We start from the raw sequence: 16955 nt of genomic DNA on the forward strand, positions 1-16955 counted from the left end.
ACATTTCCTAGGCACTGGAAGCAACCTGCCATAGCTTCAACTTTCAGTGTATGGCAGAGAGCGTTTCAGCATGGGGTTGAGACAGTCCATGGAGTCCTTAAGCAGGATGACAACTCGGGAACGAATGTCACCCTTGATTTCTAATGTTACATTTGTAGGGCACTAATAAGTTAACTTTAAAGTGCACATTAAAATGAAGAAAAAAAAAAAGGCCCTAGGAAAATATTAGCTTTCCTGATCAGGCTGCACTCAGAGAAAAGTATTGTTAACCTGAGCTCCCAGGTAATTACAGCACATGGTAGGTTAGTGAATTCTTTCCAGTGCTCCCAAGCACAGGAACATCTACCACTGGGGCTTTTTTTTTTATGCAAAGGTCTGCTCTTTTCATTGTGCATACAATGTGATTGCTGGTTTGACACTGCAGGCTACACTGGTTTTATGAAGGATTAAATGCCACCTGAGACATATTTATCCTAAATAAATCACAAATGGTAAACTGCAGCATGTCAGTGTCAACACCCTGTACTGCAGCAGAAAGGTTAGCCATACAGGACTAAGCACAGCGAAGAATTAGCATCCAAGCTGCAAGACCACAGGGCTACAGTTAACAGGAGAAATGATCAAGAAGAAATATTTCCACTGAAAAACATTCAGTTTTTTGAACATCTGTGAGAGTCTTGCAGAGGGCCATCATTTTGTAAAGGTCACCTTTTTCCTGATAACAAACGGGAGTTGATCCTGTCACTGTTTGCTGAAGACAGTATTTAAGAGTAAGTGAACAGCTTGTCACTTTTAAGAAAGATGAGCAAGTCAAACTCGCCTAATTATGAATCTTGATGTCTAACTTGAAATTTACTTTTTTGGGGATTTGACAAAGACACCACCTCAACTCTTGGAAAATAATAAAAACTGAAAAATAATAATAATAAGAGATGAAGAGAAAGCAGGCTCTTTTAGCCCCAGAATGAAGCACCTTTTCTCAGCAGCCCTATCAGAAAATACATTTTAAGCAGTTGCTTCAGGAAGGAACTATTGTTTTACCCCACCCCAACTTTCTTACAGTCGATAATTTTAAGATATTAAACATGACAGGAAACCCAGTTATCTCTAGAGTCAGCATGGCTTATACCCTAAACACTTACACAATTATATTAAGCATGCATGAGGCACACTTCAGAAATTAGATTCTTTTATCTTTATCTATCTAGCAAGCTAGAGAAAGGAAAAGAGAAAAGAGAAAATGCACAGACATAACAGATAGCATTCGTTTGCTCCTGCTGAATGCCAGTTCTGTTTATTGTTTAATATTAAAAACCATGATGCTTCATTTTAATGCTAACATTTTATTTGAAAGACAAAAAAAAAATCCCCAAACCTTGCCAGTTTATATTTTACAATTTTTCTAAAGAAACAGAAGCAGTTTTATCATGAAACAAATCTTTTCAACATGAACTTGCATTGAACAATTGCAGTGTATCCACAAGTAAATAACTGACATTCTGGACTAAGCAAGAAATACAAGGTCACCTTTTTTCCCCCTACTTGTTAATGTCAATGTCAGAATTTTCTTTAAAAATCTTCCTAACATTTGAGAAGTAGCTCACAAAATGAACTGCAAAATGGTATTTATATGAAGCACTAGTTTTAAGAAAAGCAAAACACTGACAGTGACAATATTTTTTTCAGAAAATGCACATTTCTTATGTAGGACTCTCATCTAAAATTAAGTGGAAGTTACAGGCATCAAGTTCTTCCTCCCGAATATGTATAATCAAGGATTTTCTGAAGTGTAGCTTTTTTGAGCTCTTCTTTAGGGAAAGTCTTATATGTTACCATGAAAGAGTAAAGTACTATGAAAACTTTAATTTTAGATGCAAAAAAATCTTTATTTTGATGACATATTTTTAGCCAAGCATGTTTTAAAGGGAGATTTTAGAAAGCAAAATGTCACCTGTTCTACTTTAAAATGAAGAAGGGCACCCAATACTGTATGTACGCTTACCTGTTCACCTTGCTATTGTGGGGTTTGTATTTTTTTTGCATATCTATCTGTTCACAAAATGTACATATAAGTGCAATTATTTTACTCCTGTGATTATGTTATACAAAAATGACAGAAGGCAGGGAATTACCCTGAGATAAAACAATGTTAAGACAAAAACATCAACAAAGAAAGCACTGAACAGAACAATTTCTACTTTGGGTGGGGGGCTTTTTATCCTGTTTTGTACCCTAGTATGCTTGTTTTATAATAATCCCATATAATAGTTCTTATAGCTATTGCAATAAAACTGTATTATCCTCTTCAGTGAACTCCTCCTATTAGCAGGATACGTAATTGTTACCTGGCTTGGAGGAGGTTCTACTGAGAAGGCTTTACAGAAAATGTTCCAGGAATACAGTGCCTCCATGATTCTGGTAATATCCAGCTCTGCTCTGCACCCTGCTTACGAGTGAAACTCTTCATGCTTCTTGTACTTTGTTATAATCTCTCTGGCCTTGGATTACCTGTGAGCCACCCTCTGTATAAATGACCATGCTTGTTAACTGTTCTCTCGCTCTATCAGGGGCTACAGCTTCGGCCTTTATAGCAGTACCAGCCTGCAGAATGTCTTGGGACCCAGCTGTCTCTATCACAGTGTGTGAGTACACACCAGGCTCATCCTGCATGTCTGGTGGCAATTCTGTGACGATGTAGTGCGTTGCACCTTCAGAGAAGTCACCATCAGAACCTTGAGCCATGGCTTGAGCTAATTCTTCACTGACAATAATCTGTGATATTTGCCCATCTGACTCCACTAAATCCATGTGTTCGCTTTGCACACTGAGCGTGTGGCTACCAGCTTCCTGCATAATTATCTGAGAGCCTTCTCCAGCTACCATATGCACAGTCCCTTCCTCATTTACAATGACCTGGGTGACACCTTCTTTCATGAGCTGGTCGGCTGCAGCCGTGTCACACACAGCAAACTGCAACACTCCTTGCACCATATTCTTGAAGGCAGCCTGAGCTCTCTCCTGAGATGCAATTATAGCCGATGGGTGCATGACCCGTGTCACTACTTCCATAGGTTTGGTGTCTTCCTGAGTCTCCTGAACTTCATGGAACATTTGTATTTCTTGTCCCTCTGCATCACTGGGAATGCTGGGCATCTCTGAGTTTGGCATTTGCAAGAAGTCCTTCTGACCAGACCTGCATCTGTCAAGGAGTCCGGATTTGTTTTCTGCTTCACCCAGCTCTGTCACAGCACAGAGCAGGGCATCTAATGCCGAGGAGGACTCTGGAGGATGGACTGTAGCCTCAGACGCATCTAAAACGTCTTGTCGCATTATCTGCTGCAGCACTGCACCACTGGAGTCAGGAACCGCGTCTATCTGAACGGCCTCCTCCATGTCAGCTCCTGCTCCTTCGACCACCACCACCTGTGTGGCACCATCTGCCAGCTGCTCTGTAAGGATCTGCTCAGGAACCACGCTACTCACGTGGGAGCCGTTTTGGTTCGTGGCTATGACTTGCCCGTCCTCCGTGATGTGGACCACCCTGGCCATCTGCCCGGCCATCGCCAGCGTCTGCAGCGTGGCCGCCGCTGTCTCTTCCACGGAAGCGTCGATGGCGAAGTCGCCGTCGTATCCTTGAATAATAATGAACTGCTGGACTTCCTCAGGGGACTGTGGCTGTCTCCTGCTGCCTCGAAAGGCCTTCTCCTTCACTGGAGAAACCTCTCCCAGTGCTGCCGCAGTAAAAGGACTCGTGGTTTCCACAAAGGTTGCTCCTTGTCCCTTCAGTCGGCACTCATAGGACTTGGATACAATGCCTACAAGACAAAACACGCTGTTACTGTGATATCATGGCAAGTATCTACATTACTTTAACAAATTGTAGCTTAAAAGGAAAAAAATTCCTTGACAATTTTTAGATTTCATTGACAGAAAACATAGATAAAAATGAGCAAATGAATGAAATCTATTTGCATGTTTTCCAAATAACATCTTTACAGGTTGAAATAATTGCTGTGTGTAAAAATTCTGCAGCTTATTAACAATTTAAATGTGTTTTTAAAAATATTCTGTATAAAAAGGCCCAGATAAATACGATATACAGTTAAAAGCCACATCTTTTCAAGACCTTTTCAAGAATATCACCTATTGGTGATATTTCAGTACTTCAGTAATGAATTTTAGGATTGTATATTACATTAAACATATCTTGGTGTGAGAAACTGTAGCTGATCTTCTTAGTACCCCACTTCTGTTGGTGAGGGGATTGCCATGCTGTCATTTTGATGCCATTGTCTTTCCCTTCCTTTTCCATCCAGAATCTTTCTCCAGCTCATGTGACTGACTCAGTCACTTGCCTAGTCACCTGGAGAAAACACTCAGTATTTTTCTTACCCTAAGCAGGATGTTCTATAAAATCTAGTCCAGAGAACCCCCAATTACACATCTTAATTATTTCTGCATTAAATCAATTATCAAACTATAATACCTGTAACATCCATATTCCAGCTGTTTGCTGTGCCACCCAATTTGGTTTTGTGTTGTTGATGGTTTCCTTCTCAATTCTCACCACCAACAAAAAAGCTTCAGCAAGGCAAACAATGCCCAAGGCTGTACAAAGTCAAGACCACCACCCTCCAGACATGACCTGCATGCTCTTGAGAAGACATAAATGAGCAGACCCTGTAGCCAGCTCTGTGGATGTCCATGGAAGGATAGCTCTATCCCCCCCTGTCTCCCCATGGCAGTGCCCTCCAGAAGCACCCAGGAAGGTCCTTCATGTGCTGGGAGGAAGCTGTGAGACACAACCAGTGCACACAGAGAGAAGAGTGGGTGCTTGACATTGCAAATAAAGTGAGGGTCTAATGACAGATGGGCCTTGAGAAAGCTGATTAAGTCAATGCTGCTGAGACTGCCCATATCCACACTCCAGCTTAAATTCACCTACACAAACAGAAATCACATCTCTGGAATAACAGGTGCAGCTTCTTACCACTAACGCAAATAGCTATGCCTTGGCTTGCTTGAGATAAGAACAGGCAAGAAAATAAAATGACATTTACAGTGAAATTTCAGGCTAGCACTGTACTTTCCAAGCCAGTTCTAGTGAACAATGTGCTTCACTAAACTCAAGAGACCAAGAAAATTATACTAAAGCTGGTCTAAGGGGGCTCTTTCACTCAAAGAATAGAGCTGTCAGACCCTGATCCCACAGAGAATTAAAATGGGCTTTAAAAAGAGACTCGTTTGCTTAAAGGTAAGTTCACACTTAGAAGCTGATTTACTCCAAGACTGAATACTTGGCACCTAGCAGACTCTAACAACTTGCTATAGAAAGGTGGAGATCAAGCTAAAATTCTAAAATAACATCAGTAATTAAAAGACCAAGATCTTATACTGATATCTGTCTGTCTGTCTGTCTATCTATCTATCTATCTATGCATCCATCCATCCATCCATCCATCCATCCATCCACCTATCCATCCATCCTTTTTTCAATTACAGAGCTTCTGGTAGAGAACTGTACTGTGAAGCACAAAGAAGTAATTTTGTCAAGCTGAAAGGTGGCAAATCACCTCCACAAGTCTAAACTGATGCCATACTACTTTCTAATTCCTAGTTTGCAAGACATGTTATCTTAGGAAAAGAAAAGTAATGATTTAAACCATTAGATTGTTTTCAGGTGATGCTGCATAAAAATCTAGCACATGCAATTGAACTACATTTTGTCAGGTATAAGCAAGAAGTAAGCTTACTGTGGTCTTATTCCCACTTTTCCTGTGGTCTCTGTAGGCACTGACATTCACATGACCCCCCCAAAGAGGAGAAAAGTAGGAAGGGGAAATCAACATAAAATGACAATTATCTTAGCTCCTCCACATTTTGTAATAGAGTATAAGTAATTAATTCTCTCAGGAATCTTGCTTTGTTGACAAGATAAAAGAGTAGCCTGGCAATGATGTGGCACAAAATCAAAATAACACCTCAAATCATGCATTTTCCACTGGATTTCAAAATCAAAATAACTCTGAAATCATAATTTTCACATGCACATACACTAAAATCTTGACATCTTTCTCCAAAGATCATAATAATTTATGTACAGGACACAGCATCAGTGCACTGAGGAGAAGCTCAGGTGTGGGGAAGGGAAAGAAAAAGGAAATTCACTCCATTTTCATCTCCTCAAATAAATGCCATGCCTGTGAATCTATGCAACTCCAGTCTTTACTGTGCAATTGAATGGGAAGTCTCCTGGGTGAAGAGCTATCCGGTGAATCCCTCGCAGCACTGATAATTATGCCATTCTGACTGCTTACTTAATCTATTTGAATCCAGAGGTGAGTTAAGCCACTTCCTGACCATTAAAGTAAACTACATGGGTAAATACTGCTGTCACTAAGGGGTGTGATGAAGCTTAACTACACCAACATCTTAACCTCAGCTCAGTGCAACCCCAGCTATTCCATCACAGTTCATAAATGCGACTGCAGGTCCATCTTTTGATTCAGCAATTTAATAACTTCGAGTGCTGTCAGTACTGCTTTGAAAAATGGCTCCTATAAAATGTAACAGCCTCAATCAGATTGTAAAAGATTCACCCACTGAAGATTCTTCCATTTCAACTATAATGAATTAATGTTGAGCTGTGTAGAAGTTCAAGTGTCATTTAAACTAATGTGAATCTACTGTAACTTTAAATTTTAACTGGACTATGACCAAGAATTTACTGGGAACATCAACTTCAATTTTAGTGATTTTTCATGGTAAATACGAACTGCAGATTTTACTGGTTTTCTTTTGTTTTAACAGTGAAAAGCCAAGTAGGGAAGATATTTAGAAAACAACAGATTTTGAGGCTTAGCTGCTATTCCTATAATGAAGCACTGGAATCCAGCAACACATTTGTAGGAATTTTTATGTATTTAAGGAACATGTCACATTATTGGACTGTATGTAGCAACAAACCATGTTGTCCCAGTAAATCCAGCCTGCATCTCGCCCCCACTTAACAGTTAAAGAGAAGGGGTAAGTGTTGGCTGACACAGCAAACATAAGCTGCAATACAAGCCCACATTAATATTAGGAAAAGTGGACTTGTTGCTGATTGTATGTCATTGCAAATTAAAAAGATACACAAATAGGCATTAAAATGACAAAATATAATGATACAAGAGCTCATATTCAGACAATTTGTAAGGAGGTGTTTCATATCTAGGGGTGCAATGATCAGAGAATTGGTTTCTTTCCAAGAAGTCTGTCATTTCAGCAGAGCCATTATTTATCAGTTGGAGTCCTGAGCGACTGTTAGTTTTTTATTTGAAAATGTCAGGATATTTTAGACATTAAATCCATATTTGCAGGTTATTTTAATTCTCTGAGACCACAAACTCCTGCAATAGGGCTAAAAGAAATGCTTTGATGTTTAATATGTGTCTGGGAAACTAGAAATAGGGCTTAGTACCTTCTCCCCTCTCTCTTACTCGATACCTGACTTCCTTTTGTGTGTCTGTTTTATTCTTTTGTTACTGTCATCATTTGTTCCCCACAGAATAAATACCTTATTCTTTTGTTAAGCTTACATTTAATTAAAATGTACAGGATTTGTGCAGTAAACTCGAATGAAACAAATAAAACAAGGGCCCCCTCTCTTGAAGGCATACGTTGTGAATGAAAAATGTCATTACAGACTAAAAAATTTTGCAGTAAACAGGGCCTACAGAGAGAAGTTTCCCCCGTAATGACATCCATAAAATACACAAATGGCACTTTTAGTACCATCCTGAATATGGCATTTTCTGTGCTCTACACACAATCTAAATGGTTTGATCATAGAGCATAATACTCCATTGGGTTTATAGAACAATCAATGTTCCATAAAATGATGTATTTATCCAATAGTAGGCTCAGCAGTTACTGGTGTATGACATTGTAGGACACTGGCTTTGTACTGTTCAGCAGCACACATGCTGGCTGTAAAACTTATCTAACACTACTTCAACAACTTCATCTCATCTGTGTCAAGTAATTTGTTGAAGCCTCAGCTTGGTTTAAAAAAACTTGTAATAAAAATTCATAGAATTTTCAGGAGAATGAAAGCTGATGACAATAGAAAGGTCACATTGTGGCGCCACTCGTGGGGTCGGGGGTCAGCTGCAGTTCTAAAACAGAAAGTAGATTTCATGCATCGTGTAGCAGATAAAGATGGCATTAAGGAGACTTGTCTCAGAAAGAAACGCGTAATGTGTGAGGAAAGTCTGGGCTAATATTATATGTAAAGCACCACCTTGCTCTCAGCCAGCAGCCTCTTTAGAATTCTAATCCTTCCCCAAAACTTGAAGCAAGCGGCTGTATGTGGTAAGGCTGGGCTGAGGACATCCTTCACAAGGAACACCTTTAGGACAAAGCAGTAAGTCATAAATGAAATAATCTATTATGATGACGGAAATGATCTGCATTTACACATCTAGCTTAAAACAGCTATTTTTCCTTTTATATAAAAGTTCTAGGAGGCCTGATTTATAGCCCTGTATTCAGCAACACTTAATTTTTCATACTTTAGTGATTAGGTATATTATTTATGGACACAAACAAACATTTTGCATCTGCTAAAATGCAACATATTAAATAATGTGAATGCAAAGAAACATCTTTTCCTTCAATTAAATACAACCTATAAGGAATTTAAAAGGTACAAAAGAATTGCCTTATGTCTAACATCACTTGAACAAGCAACTGATTTTCTTATTTTAGAATTTATTGTCTACATAACAGCACAGTATTTTGAGTTGTACAGGAAGTCCACTTTTCAAATTCATAAAGCAATATAACTTATTCCTTGGTCGGTCTACAAGTTTCTGCCCTGATTCCTTTCAATTATTTTTGTAATGATTTCTACTTCAATTAATTAAGTACAGTCTAAGAACTGTGGCATAATTTCCCTGATTTTCAGAGGATGCATTTTTCAGGTTTCTGTTCTTTGACCATAGTAAAAACTGTTCTTTATCATTTGCAAGGTTTTATGTGCAAACAATGTATGGGCCAGCATTTTTTAAACCACCTAGTTAAGCTACTAAATAAGAAGTTGTGAAGGCTTGTTCACGTCTTCTGCTGAAGGAAAGGAAATATGATGGGTCAAACCGAGAAGTGAAATAAATCAGCAACCCAAAATAGCCCTGTTACAACTATTATGTCCACAAAGGCAGCAAATATTTGTAAAGCAATACAAATAAGTATACCTATAGGGGACTTTACTATCTCCCTAAGAGACTTTACTATCTCCCATAAAAAAAACCCACCATTGACACAAATTACATAAATCTCAAGAGATACCAATAGAGCAAGGCTTCATTTTTTACCCTTTCAATAAAAAAGATCAAAATCAACAACTACAACAAACATATTCCAAATAACGTTCTTAGTTTATTTTATACTTAAAAATCCAGTAACCTCATGTTTCGATGCTGAAACTCAAAACAGCCTTGGCTTCTAGTTTTGTCCTTAAACATTCAATTATATTTGGAAACTTCAAGGTCTTCTAAGAACTGCTTGAATAAAGGATGAAGTTTTAACATTTCAGGTATCTTAAAATGCAGCAGATGTCCTTTAGCTTTCTAAAAATGTGAAAGAAAGTACTCTTGCAATATTTTTTCTTTTGAAAAACAGACTGAAATTTCCTGCTTGCTATTTTTACCTTCCACATCTTACAGAACTATGTCAATGGCCACAAAAAGACACAAAAGAAAAAGACAACCACCAAATTAAAAAACCAAGCCGTTCAGTTAGGGTGTTTAGGCAGTTTGTTTGGTTTGGTTTAGTTTAATTTCCCTTCAGTGTCTAATTAACCTTTGGGAAAAGGACTTCTCTAGGAAAAAATTCAGTTTCTCTTTTCCTGCACTCAGGGTCAAAAATGCATGCTATAGAGCCCAGTGTTACAGACAGAATGCAAATAAAAAATATACATACCAAAGCTCCTCCCACTGATCGTGGCAAACGTGCACAGTGTTAACATGCAGAATTTACTCTGCAGCTGCTTAACCTGCAGAGTAACTAGTTTACTTGCAAACCACTTTCATCTTTACCTGCTTGCCACCATGCAGGCTGCTCTTCTCAACACTGATGTGTGAGCAAAAACCTCTCTGTGGCATATGTAGCAATTACCTACACAGGCAAGCAACATCAGGAATGTATCTGGAGTATTTCAGCTATCTCTTCCAGTGCAATTTAGCAGCTTGAGATGAGGATAGCCAGTCTGGACATTTCTTGGCAGTCCAGCTTCAAAGACTACTCTGGCCCTCAGTTTGGGAACAACTGACATTGATGATACTCGGATGCACTCTTTCTGTTTTATCCCCTGCAGTGCAAATGGAAAGTGCATTTTTAGCACTTCTAAATCAGAATCCCAATTTCAAGGGGTTCTGGTTGTGCTTGGTCAACCTAGTGATTTCTGTTTCCTAGGCAGACAGAACATATAATATGAAAAATAATAAACTAATATGAGAAAAGTCAGGGGAAAAAAACCCCAAGCTCTGCTCATAGGGAAAATGATCTGGATTTGTGAAATAGGTCTAGTCCCAGACACTAACAGCTCTGTCAAAAAAAGGAAAAAAACCCTTTTTGTCATTGTTATCTCAACAAAAGTTTTTGTTTTTCAAGAATATATACATCCAGATCCTGGTTTTATAAACATTTATTTATCAAGCATACTCCTTACTGCCATAGTTAGCCTCAATAGTCTCAAAGGGACTAAACATGGTTGCTTGCATTATGCATTGTGTTTGCATAATCAGGCCCTTGGGATTAACAATTCTGAAAATGGCTAGCCTTCCCTAACGTTTGATGTACATATATGCACTAAAGAGAACAGACACTTGTAAGGAATACCTAAAATAAAACATTATGTTATTAAATGATCAAGCAGAAATTATATTCCTCGGCATACCTATCAACTATGAGTATCATGATTCTCTGTATTTATCTATTCTGATTTATGCACCCTTTCAGTAAAAAGAAGCACCTGTTCTTTGCTTGAGGGCACATCTCAACGCATTTAAAAAGCACAGCAGCTTTTAGGAGGAATGCTTGGGAATAACTACAAATAGTAAGTTTCCCTAGTTCTTTTTGTTAGTTAAGACAGCAGAAACTACCATTTCAAATGTGATAGTCATATCTGTATTTCATTTATAAACTCAACTATGTTAGAGCTATATTCATATCTTTCCAGAGTAAATTATGGGAAATAACCATTTGTCTTCATTGTAGACACTTCTGCATGTATAGTAGAAAACAAACCTCTATTCAATAACTGCACAGAGGCACCATTAAAATCAAATTTACAGTAAACAGAACCTGCAGCTGGGGTAAAACACTAACTGTTAGTATTTTAATTGTCAGTGAAGCTTTCGGAGGTCTAACATCTGCTCATAGCCAAATGACAGCAGCTGCTTGTGTACACTTAAACCAACATGAATTTCTTCTATAAATATTAAAATGAATTGTATGTTGTGTATTCATTGCAGCTATGTTCCTATTAAGCTGTTTAAGTATATAGGGTATTTTGAACTTCTTTCTTGTGGCAAATTCATAAAGGGCTGACCTCCTCAAAAGAATGAGAGGCAAAGGCAGCAAAAATTCTTGAGTCTGTAAATTGAAAATGTTTAGAGACAGTACTGGAGGTCACCCTCTGCCAAGACACTGCTGGTAAATGCTAAGGTAAGTTCTGATCATTGTGCACTACAGTAACTTCAAGGACAAGACTGCTCAGCATGCAAAGTGTCAGGAGTCTATGGGATGGCTTATATTAAAAGCTAATGCTGAAGCAATTAATGCATTATCTTACCTGGAAAAAATATGCTGTCTCAATGTCTAAAACATTGGAGGAGATGATCATATGCTCTTTTGTGGACTTTCTCAAAAGCATGCTGGAACGACCCCTGATTCGCGCAATTAGAAGCAATAAACTGCCTCGAGGAAAGAACTATACTGGCCCAATATGAGATTTTGCTAAAAAGGACATGCTTTATAACTTAATTTTGCAGCTTTTCATCTAGGCACTGACATACAGTTGACTTTTTTTTTTAGTCTCTCACCTGCCTGGGAACATAGGAAAGAAAACTGGAGGAGTGACACACATTTAGTTAAGCTGTAGAGGCTGGCACAGTGAGAGGAAGAGAGCATTACAACCAGTTTCAGAAGAAAACAAGTGAAGAGGGGTTTATAGTTTTCACTTTACAGGTTTTCAGTGGAGAAAGATCTGTTTCTTTGCTTTTACAACATCAAGTGTAATGCCAGTGGCAAATAATATTTGTGTATTTTCGCAATAGATCTACAGCTGGAAAGGAGCACTACAATAATTTAGTCTGAAAGCTGTAGGTCACGCCAAGCTGTGTTTTGGAAAAAAACCCAACATGATTAGATGCTTCAGCCTTACATGCATAACCACAACACAGGATCAGCTATGAGTACAGCTGTCTCCACAGTGGTACCTGGCTTAAGATGAAGGTGAATTAATGTGAAGGCAGTTCCCAAATTTCTGACATCAGATTTCCCACCCCAAAAGTCAGTCTCAGTGCAAGGAAAATGACGACATATGAGGAGGAAGGAATAGGGCTGGTTAGAGGTTGGACATTTTCAATGCACACACCTTCCCCTTTGCTGCCCCTCACTTCTCCTGAGGCACTTGACAGCATCAAAGCTTACCATGCCCAAAATGAGTGTCAGAAATCATGCTGATTTTTCATCTCAGAGTGTCACAGGCCTAGCAGTAATGCTGGGATTACTTAGGAAGCATGAAGCAGGGGTACTTGCTGGTTCTGGGAGGTTGGATGGGAAATAGCAAGGTTGGAGTGATGGGTAACTCTCTTATATTGCTTTCAAGGGTTGAGGTAATGACAAAGTCTTCTTTTCATTCACCTCTGAGGAAGGATGAAAGCAGCACGTTTCCAGAATACCTTCAAAGGAAGAGCTGTTCATGTAATTGACCCTTCTGTTGATAGAAATATACTTTCGGTGCTACTTATAGAGTAGCACTTAAATGAACTGTCTTCCACTTCCAGTGTTAGAAAGCACAAGGCAGGACGTAGATAGAGCAAGACTGGTGCTTTCTGGGCTGTCTCTGAGCATTGTCAATGCAGGAACTGCAAGATGGTCTATGTTCCTGGGCTGCATGGGAAATGCAAAGTAAACTGTTGAACTGCAGCTCTCCCAAAGGGCTCAAAACCCCCTCACCAAGTTGCTTGCGCTTGGCTGCAAAGTTGTGTGTTCAAGACCTGAATAATTACCACACTTCTCTGTTGACACTACCTAAACTGTTGGTTAACTAGAGGTAGAAATCAACAGCTTTTAGATGGCACATGGAGCTAATACCAAACTGGAAGTGTTAACATCAATACAAAGAAAACCAGGATGTAACATAAGTAAATAAGAAAATAATAATGTAAGATTAAACTTGTGCTACTGCATACTAGCACTGGTGAAGAAAGTAAATATGCAAAAATGATATTCAATGAGAGTCCCTAGAGAACTGTAATGCTGAAGAAATTTAAAGAATGACATTGTTCATCAAATTACGTGTAAGTTTATGAAATGTAAAACAGGAAAAGAAAACAGGCCAAAGCAATTTTTAATTGCACATTTAAAGGCACGTCTGCTGCACATTGTTCTGGTACAGATACAACTAAATTATGTCTTGATCTTTCTAGGAGAGAGATCTTGACTAACGAATATTCAGAACAGTGAAACAAGAACTATCAGAAGTCTGACTTGAATGGAACTATTTAAGGTTTAAGTGCAGATATTCTGGCTACATAATCTGCAAATGCTGGAGAGGGAGGAAAAGTTTTGTCCCTATTAGAGAAGCATAATCTTATTTTGATGAAAGACTAGAACATTCATGTCATATTGCAGGAAGATGGTTAGACATGGTGAGAAATGGAAAGTCAATTCAGCTGCCTCATCCACTTCCAAGTGCAAGGGTGATGAAGCTCCCAGATGGAATAAATAGACTGTACAGTAGTTAAGAGTATGACTTAACCAAGCTCATCACCATTTATACTGCAAATCCATACTACTCCAGAATAATTCAGTGAAAAGCAGCATGGGAGTCTGCAGGAACTACTTGATAACTTCTGTAAACATCTCCATTCTGAACTAAAGTTCACTCAAGACTGTGGTGCCTTAAGTCTTAAAACCCAAATACCTTGCAACGACTGTCAATCATATGAAGCATGAATCCTAGTCAAATACAGACTAGTAAAGTGCCACTCTGTCAGGTCATCTCATTAGCTCTTTTAATTTTTTTTTCCATCAGGAGACCCAATTAAGACTAGGAAAAGAGGGAATATTTTAAAGTTAAATGATGATCATATTTATCTAAAAAAATTTAAAATGCCACTTGGTTCTTAATTCTAACAGCACTTGTTTGAAGATTTATTATCTATGTCTGTCTCCAACTGAAGCAAACTAATTCTTAAAACCATGCTAAGTAAAAGATGCCAAGTGGTTTGAAAACACAATGGTTCACTTTGTCTGCAGCACGATGCATGCTGTAATGAATGCCATCATTCTGCTGTGAATGTCATCATACCTAGGACCTGGTACAGCATCCTTAGCAGTAGCATAAATGAAGCCAAGGACTATTTTACTATTGCTGGAACTTAGTTCACATTTTTTCGTTACAGTAGACAAAATTTCAGAGGAATTCATGATCATTTCTATGAAAGCAGTAAAACTTGGGATAGGTGACAAAATGGAGACCAGGCAGCATCCCCACCAAACAACAACAACAACAAACAAACAAACAAACAAAAACCACAAAAAAAACCCCAAAAAACAAGCAAACAAACAAACAAACAAAACCCTACGCCAAAACAAAACTGAAAAACAACAACCAAAAAAAAACCTACAAAAAACAAAAAACCCCACATATATATATATGTCCCACCAAAAAAGGCCCAAACAAACCAAATAAAAAACTAACCCCAGAAGTCTGGAGCAAGATACCTGGAAGATCTGATTTTCAAAACAACTAAGAAACTAACAGTTCCTGCTGACACTTTTGTTGAAAGTTTCTTATTCCAGTTACTGTTTAAAAAAATATTTCTTATTCTTTTTCCAGTTACTGTAGTTAAGTGAGCTGAGAGTTTTCTAACTTCTGGCATGGAACAGACCAATCACCAGAGCTCATTGTGGTTTGTTATTTCAAATATGTGCAGATTACAGAGCTTTGGAGAAGACCATGGCATCACAGCTGCTCCAAAACCCACTGAGGTTCACCATTTCTTTCACTGTGTCTCCAAGTACCCTTAAAACATTATTCAAGTGCTTCTACTGAAATAAAAATACTCTAAAGATATTTGAATGATATTATTTCCTTTATAAAAAGAAAATGCACATATGAAAATGTACACAGAACAAAAATTATGTCAGTGCCTAACAGAACAAGCTAAAAGAAGTCCAAAATTAATGTTTTTCTTCATTCATATGTTATTTTTTCTAGGGTCTCTTTAACAATAGAGTGAATTTTATGAAAGATTTTTAGGCATCTTTGCATAAAGCTGATTTCCTCTATGCAGAATTAGGATGCAAAATAAAATTGTCCTGCTTTACACTGGTACTAGGCACAAAAACATGCAAATGCAAACTGAACAGAACAGACTTAGTCTAATGGCATCTATCTAAAACTGTATCTTGTGAATTGCTCAGAATTGGTAACATATTTATCACTAAATAACACTATAAAAGTGGAAAAAGCATTATACTAACTTTTCAGGCAGAGAAGTGAAAAACAACAAGAATTATGTTGCCAGGGTCACACAAGAATTCCCAGGTGTGCTGAGTCCCAGTTTTACATCTTAATCACTGCATTATCATTTCTTAGGAGAGCCTATTGTCAACTCCAAGAGTTGAGGTACTCCATTTACCCACAGTGAGGCTCTAGTCACATCATTGCAATTTTCCTGATAATGCCCTGTCAATGACTCAACCCCACGTTCATCAGCAGAGAGGAGTTCAGTGTCCATGTATCCTATAATGAGGAATGCCGGGCTGCAATCTCTGCTGAGATTGTCATAGGTGTCCACTGATACAATCTGCAATTACAGAATTTTATGAGATGGAAACTGGTTCATTATGAAAAAGACTCAAGTCTACCAGCTCATTTCACAGATGTCAGACTTCCTGCTCATCGCAATTCCTGCAAGTGCAGAAGAAGGGGCCTGTAGTTAGACTTTTGGGAATTAAGCACAGAGCTAATGCTAAGTACAGGCCTAAATGCTTTTCTGTGCTGGACCCTGTTAGCTCCAGTCCAAGCCATGCAAAACAGGGACATAGATTCTTGAACTTCAACTTCACAAGGGGCAAACCAGGACTGCTACTTCCCAGAGGAAGACAGATACAGACTTCGTCAAAAATCACTTTTGGCCTCAGCCAAACACATAGCTCTCAAACTGAATTCAGCTTGATTATAACTCAGCAAAATAATTACATGAATATTTTCAAATTTCATTCAGCTGAATTGCATTTTGAACTGTCACATATTCAAATAAATGAATGAACACGTGCCTTTAAAAAGGTTAATGTACATTACAGATAACTAAGCATTTTGGTATTTTTAACATGTATTATTACTTTCTTTGAATAGTTTTCTCCAAAACTTCATTGTTACATTTCAGAAGTGTGTGTAATGTGGAAAATGTTGTTGATAAACCTTTCTTCTTAAAGAGTAATCCCTCTCACACAAACATTCTTTTGCACTCTCAGACAATGATACATTCATCTTCAAACATGGTAACTATTAGCTTAAAAAAATATCCCAATTTCAGACATTTCAGCCTATTTAAGAACACAGAAATTAAACCAGTTCTCCAGTTTCTCTGAAAGACTTACTGATTTCTTTACAGCTTTCAAGGAATGAAGCACTGTTTGCTATAGTGCAGCCCCCTGCACTCCTTCCAAAAGGA

The 16955-nt window shown here is 38.2% G+C and overlaps 1 protein-coding gene across 2 annotated transcripts in view; it reads right to left on the reverse strand.

The window, feature by feature from the left end:
* Positions 1 to 1991: 1991 nt before the first annotated feature.
* The window catches only part of ZNF407 (zinc finger protein 407), a 334832-nt gene continuing 319868 nt past the window's right edge, over positions 1992 to 16955 (reverse strand). The window contains exon 9 of one of the 2 annotated variants that reach the window (XM_083867457.1): positions 1992 to 3815. In XM_083867457.1, the coding sequence (XP_083723583.1) occupies positions 2464 to 3815 (1352 nt within the window). In that variant the 3' untranslated portion in view covers positions 1992 to 2463. The remainder of the gene's footprint in view (positions 3816 to 16955) is intronic. The other variant, XR_014590699.1, reaches the window with a different exon arrangement.

The sequence above is a fragment of the Zosterops lateralis genome, assembly GCF_965231275.1.
Source record: "Zosterops lateralis genome assembly, chromosome: 1".
NCBI classification, from domain to species: domain Eukaryota; kingdom Metazoa; phylum Chordata; class Aves; order Passeriformes; family Zosteropidae; genus Zosterops; species Zosterops lateralis.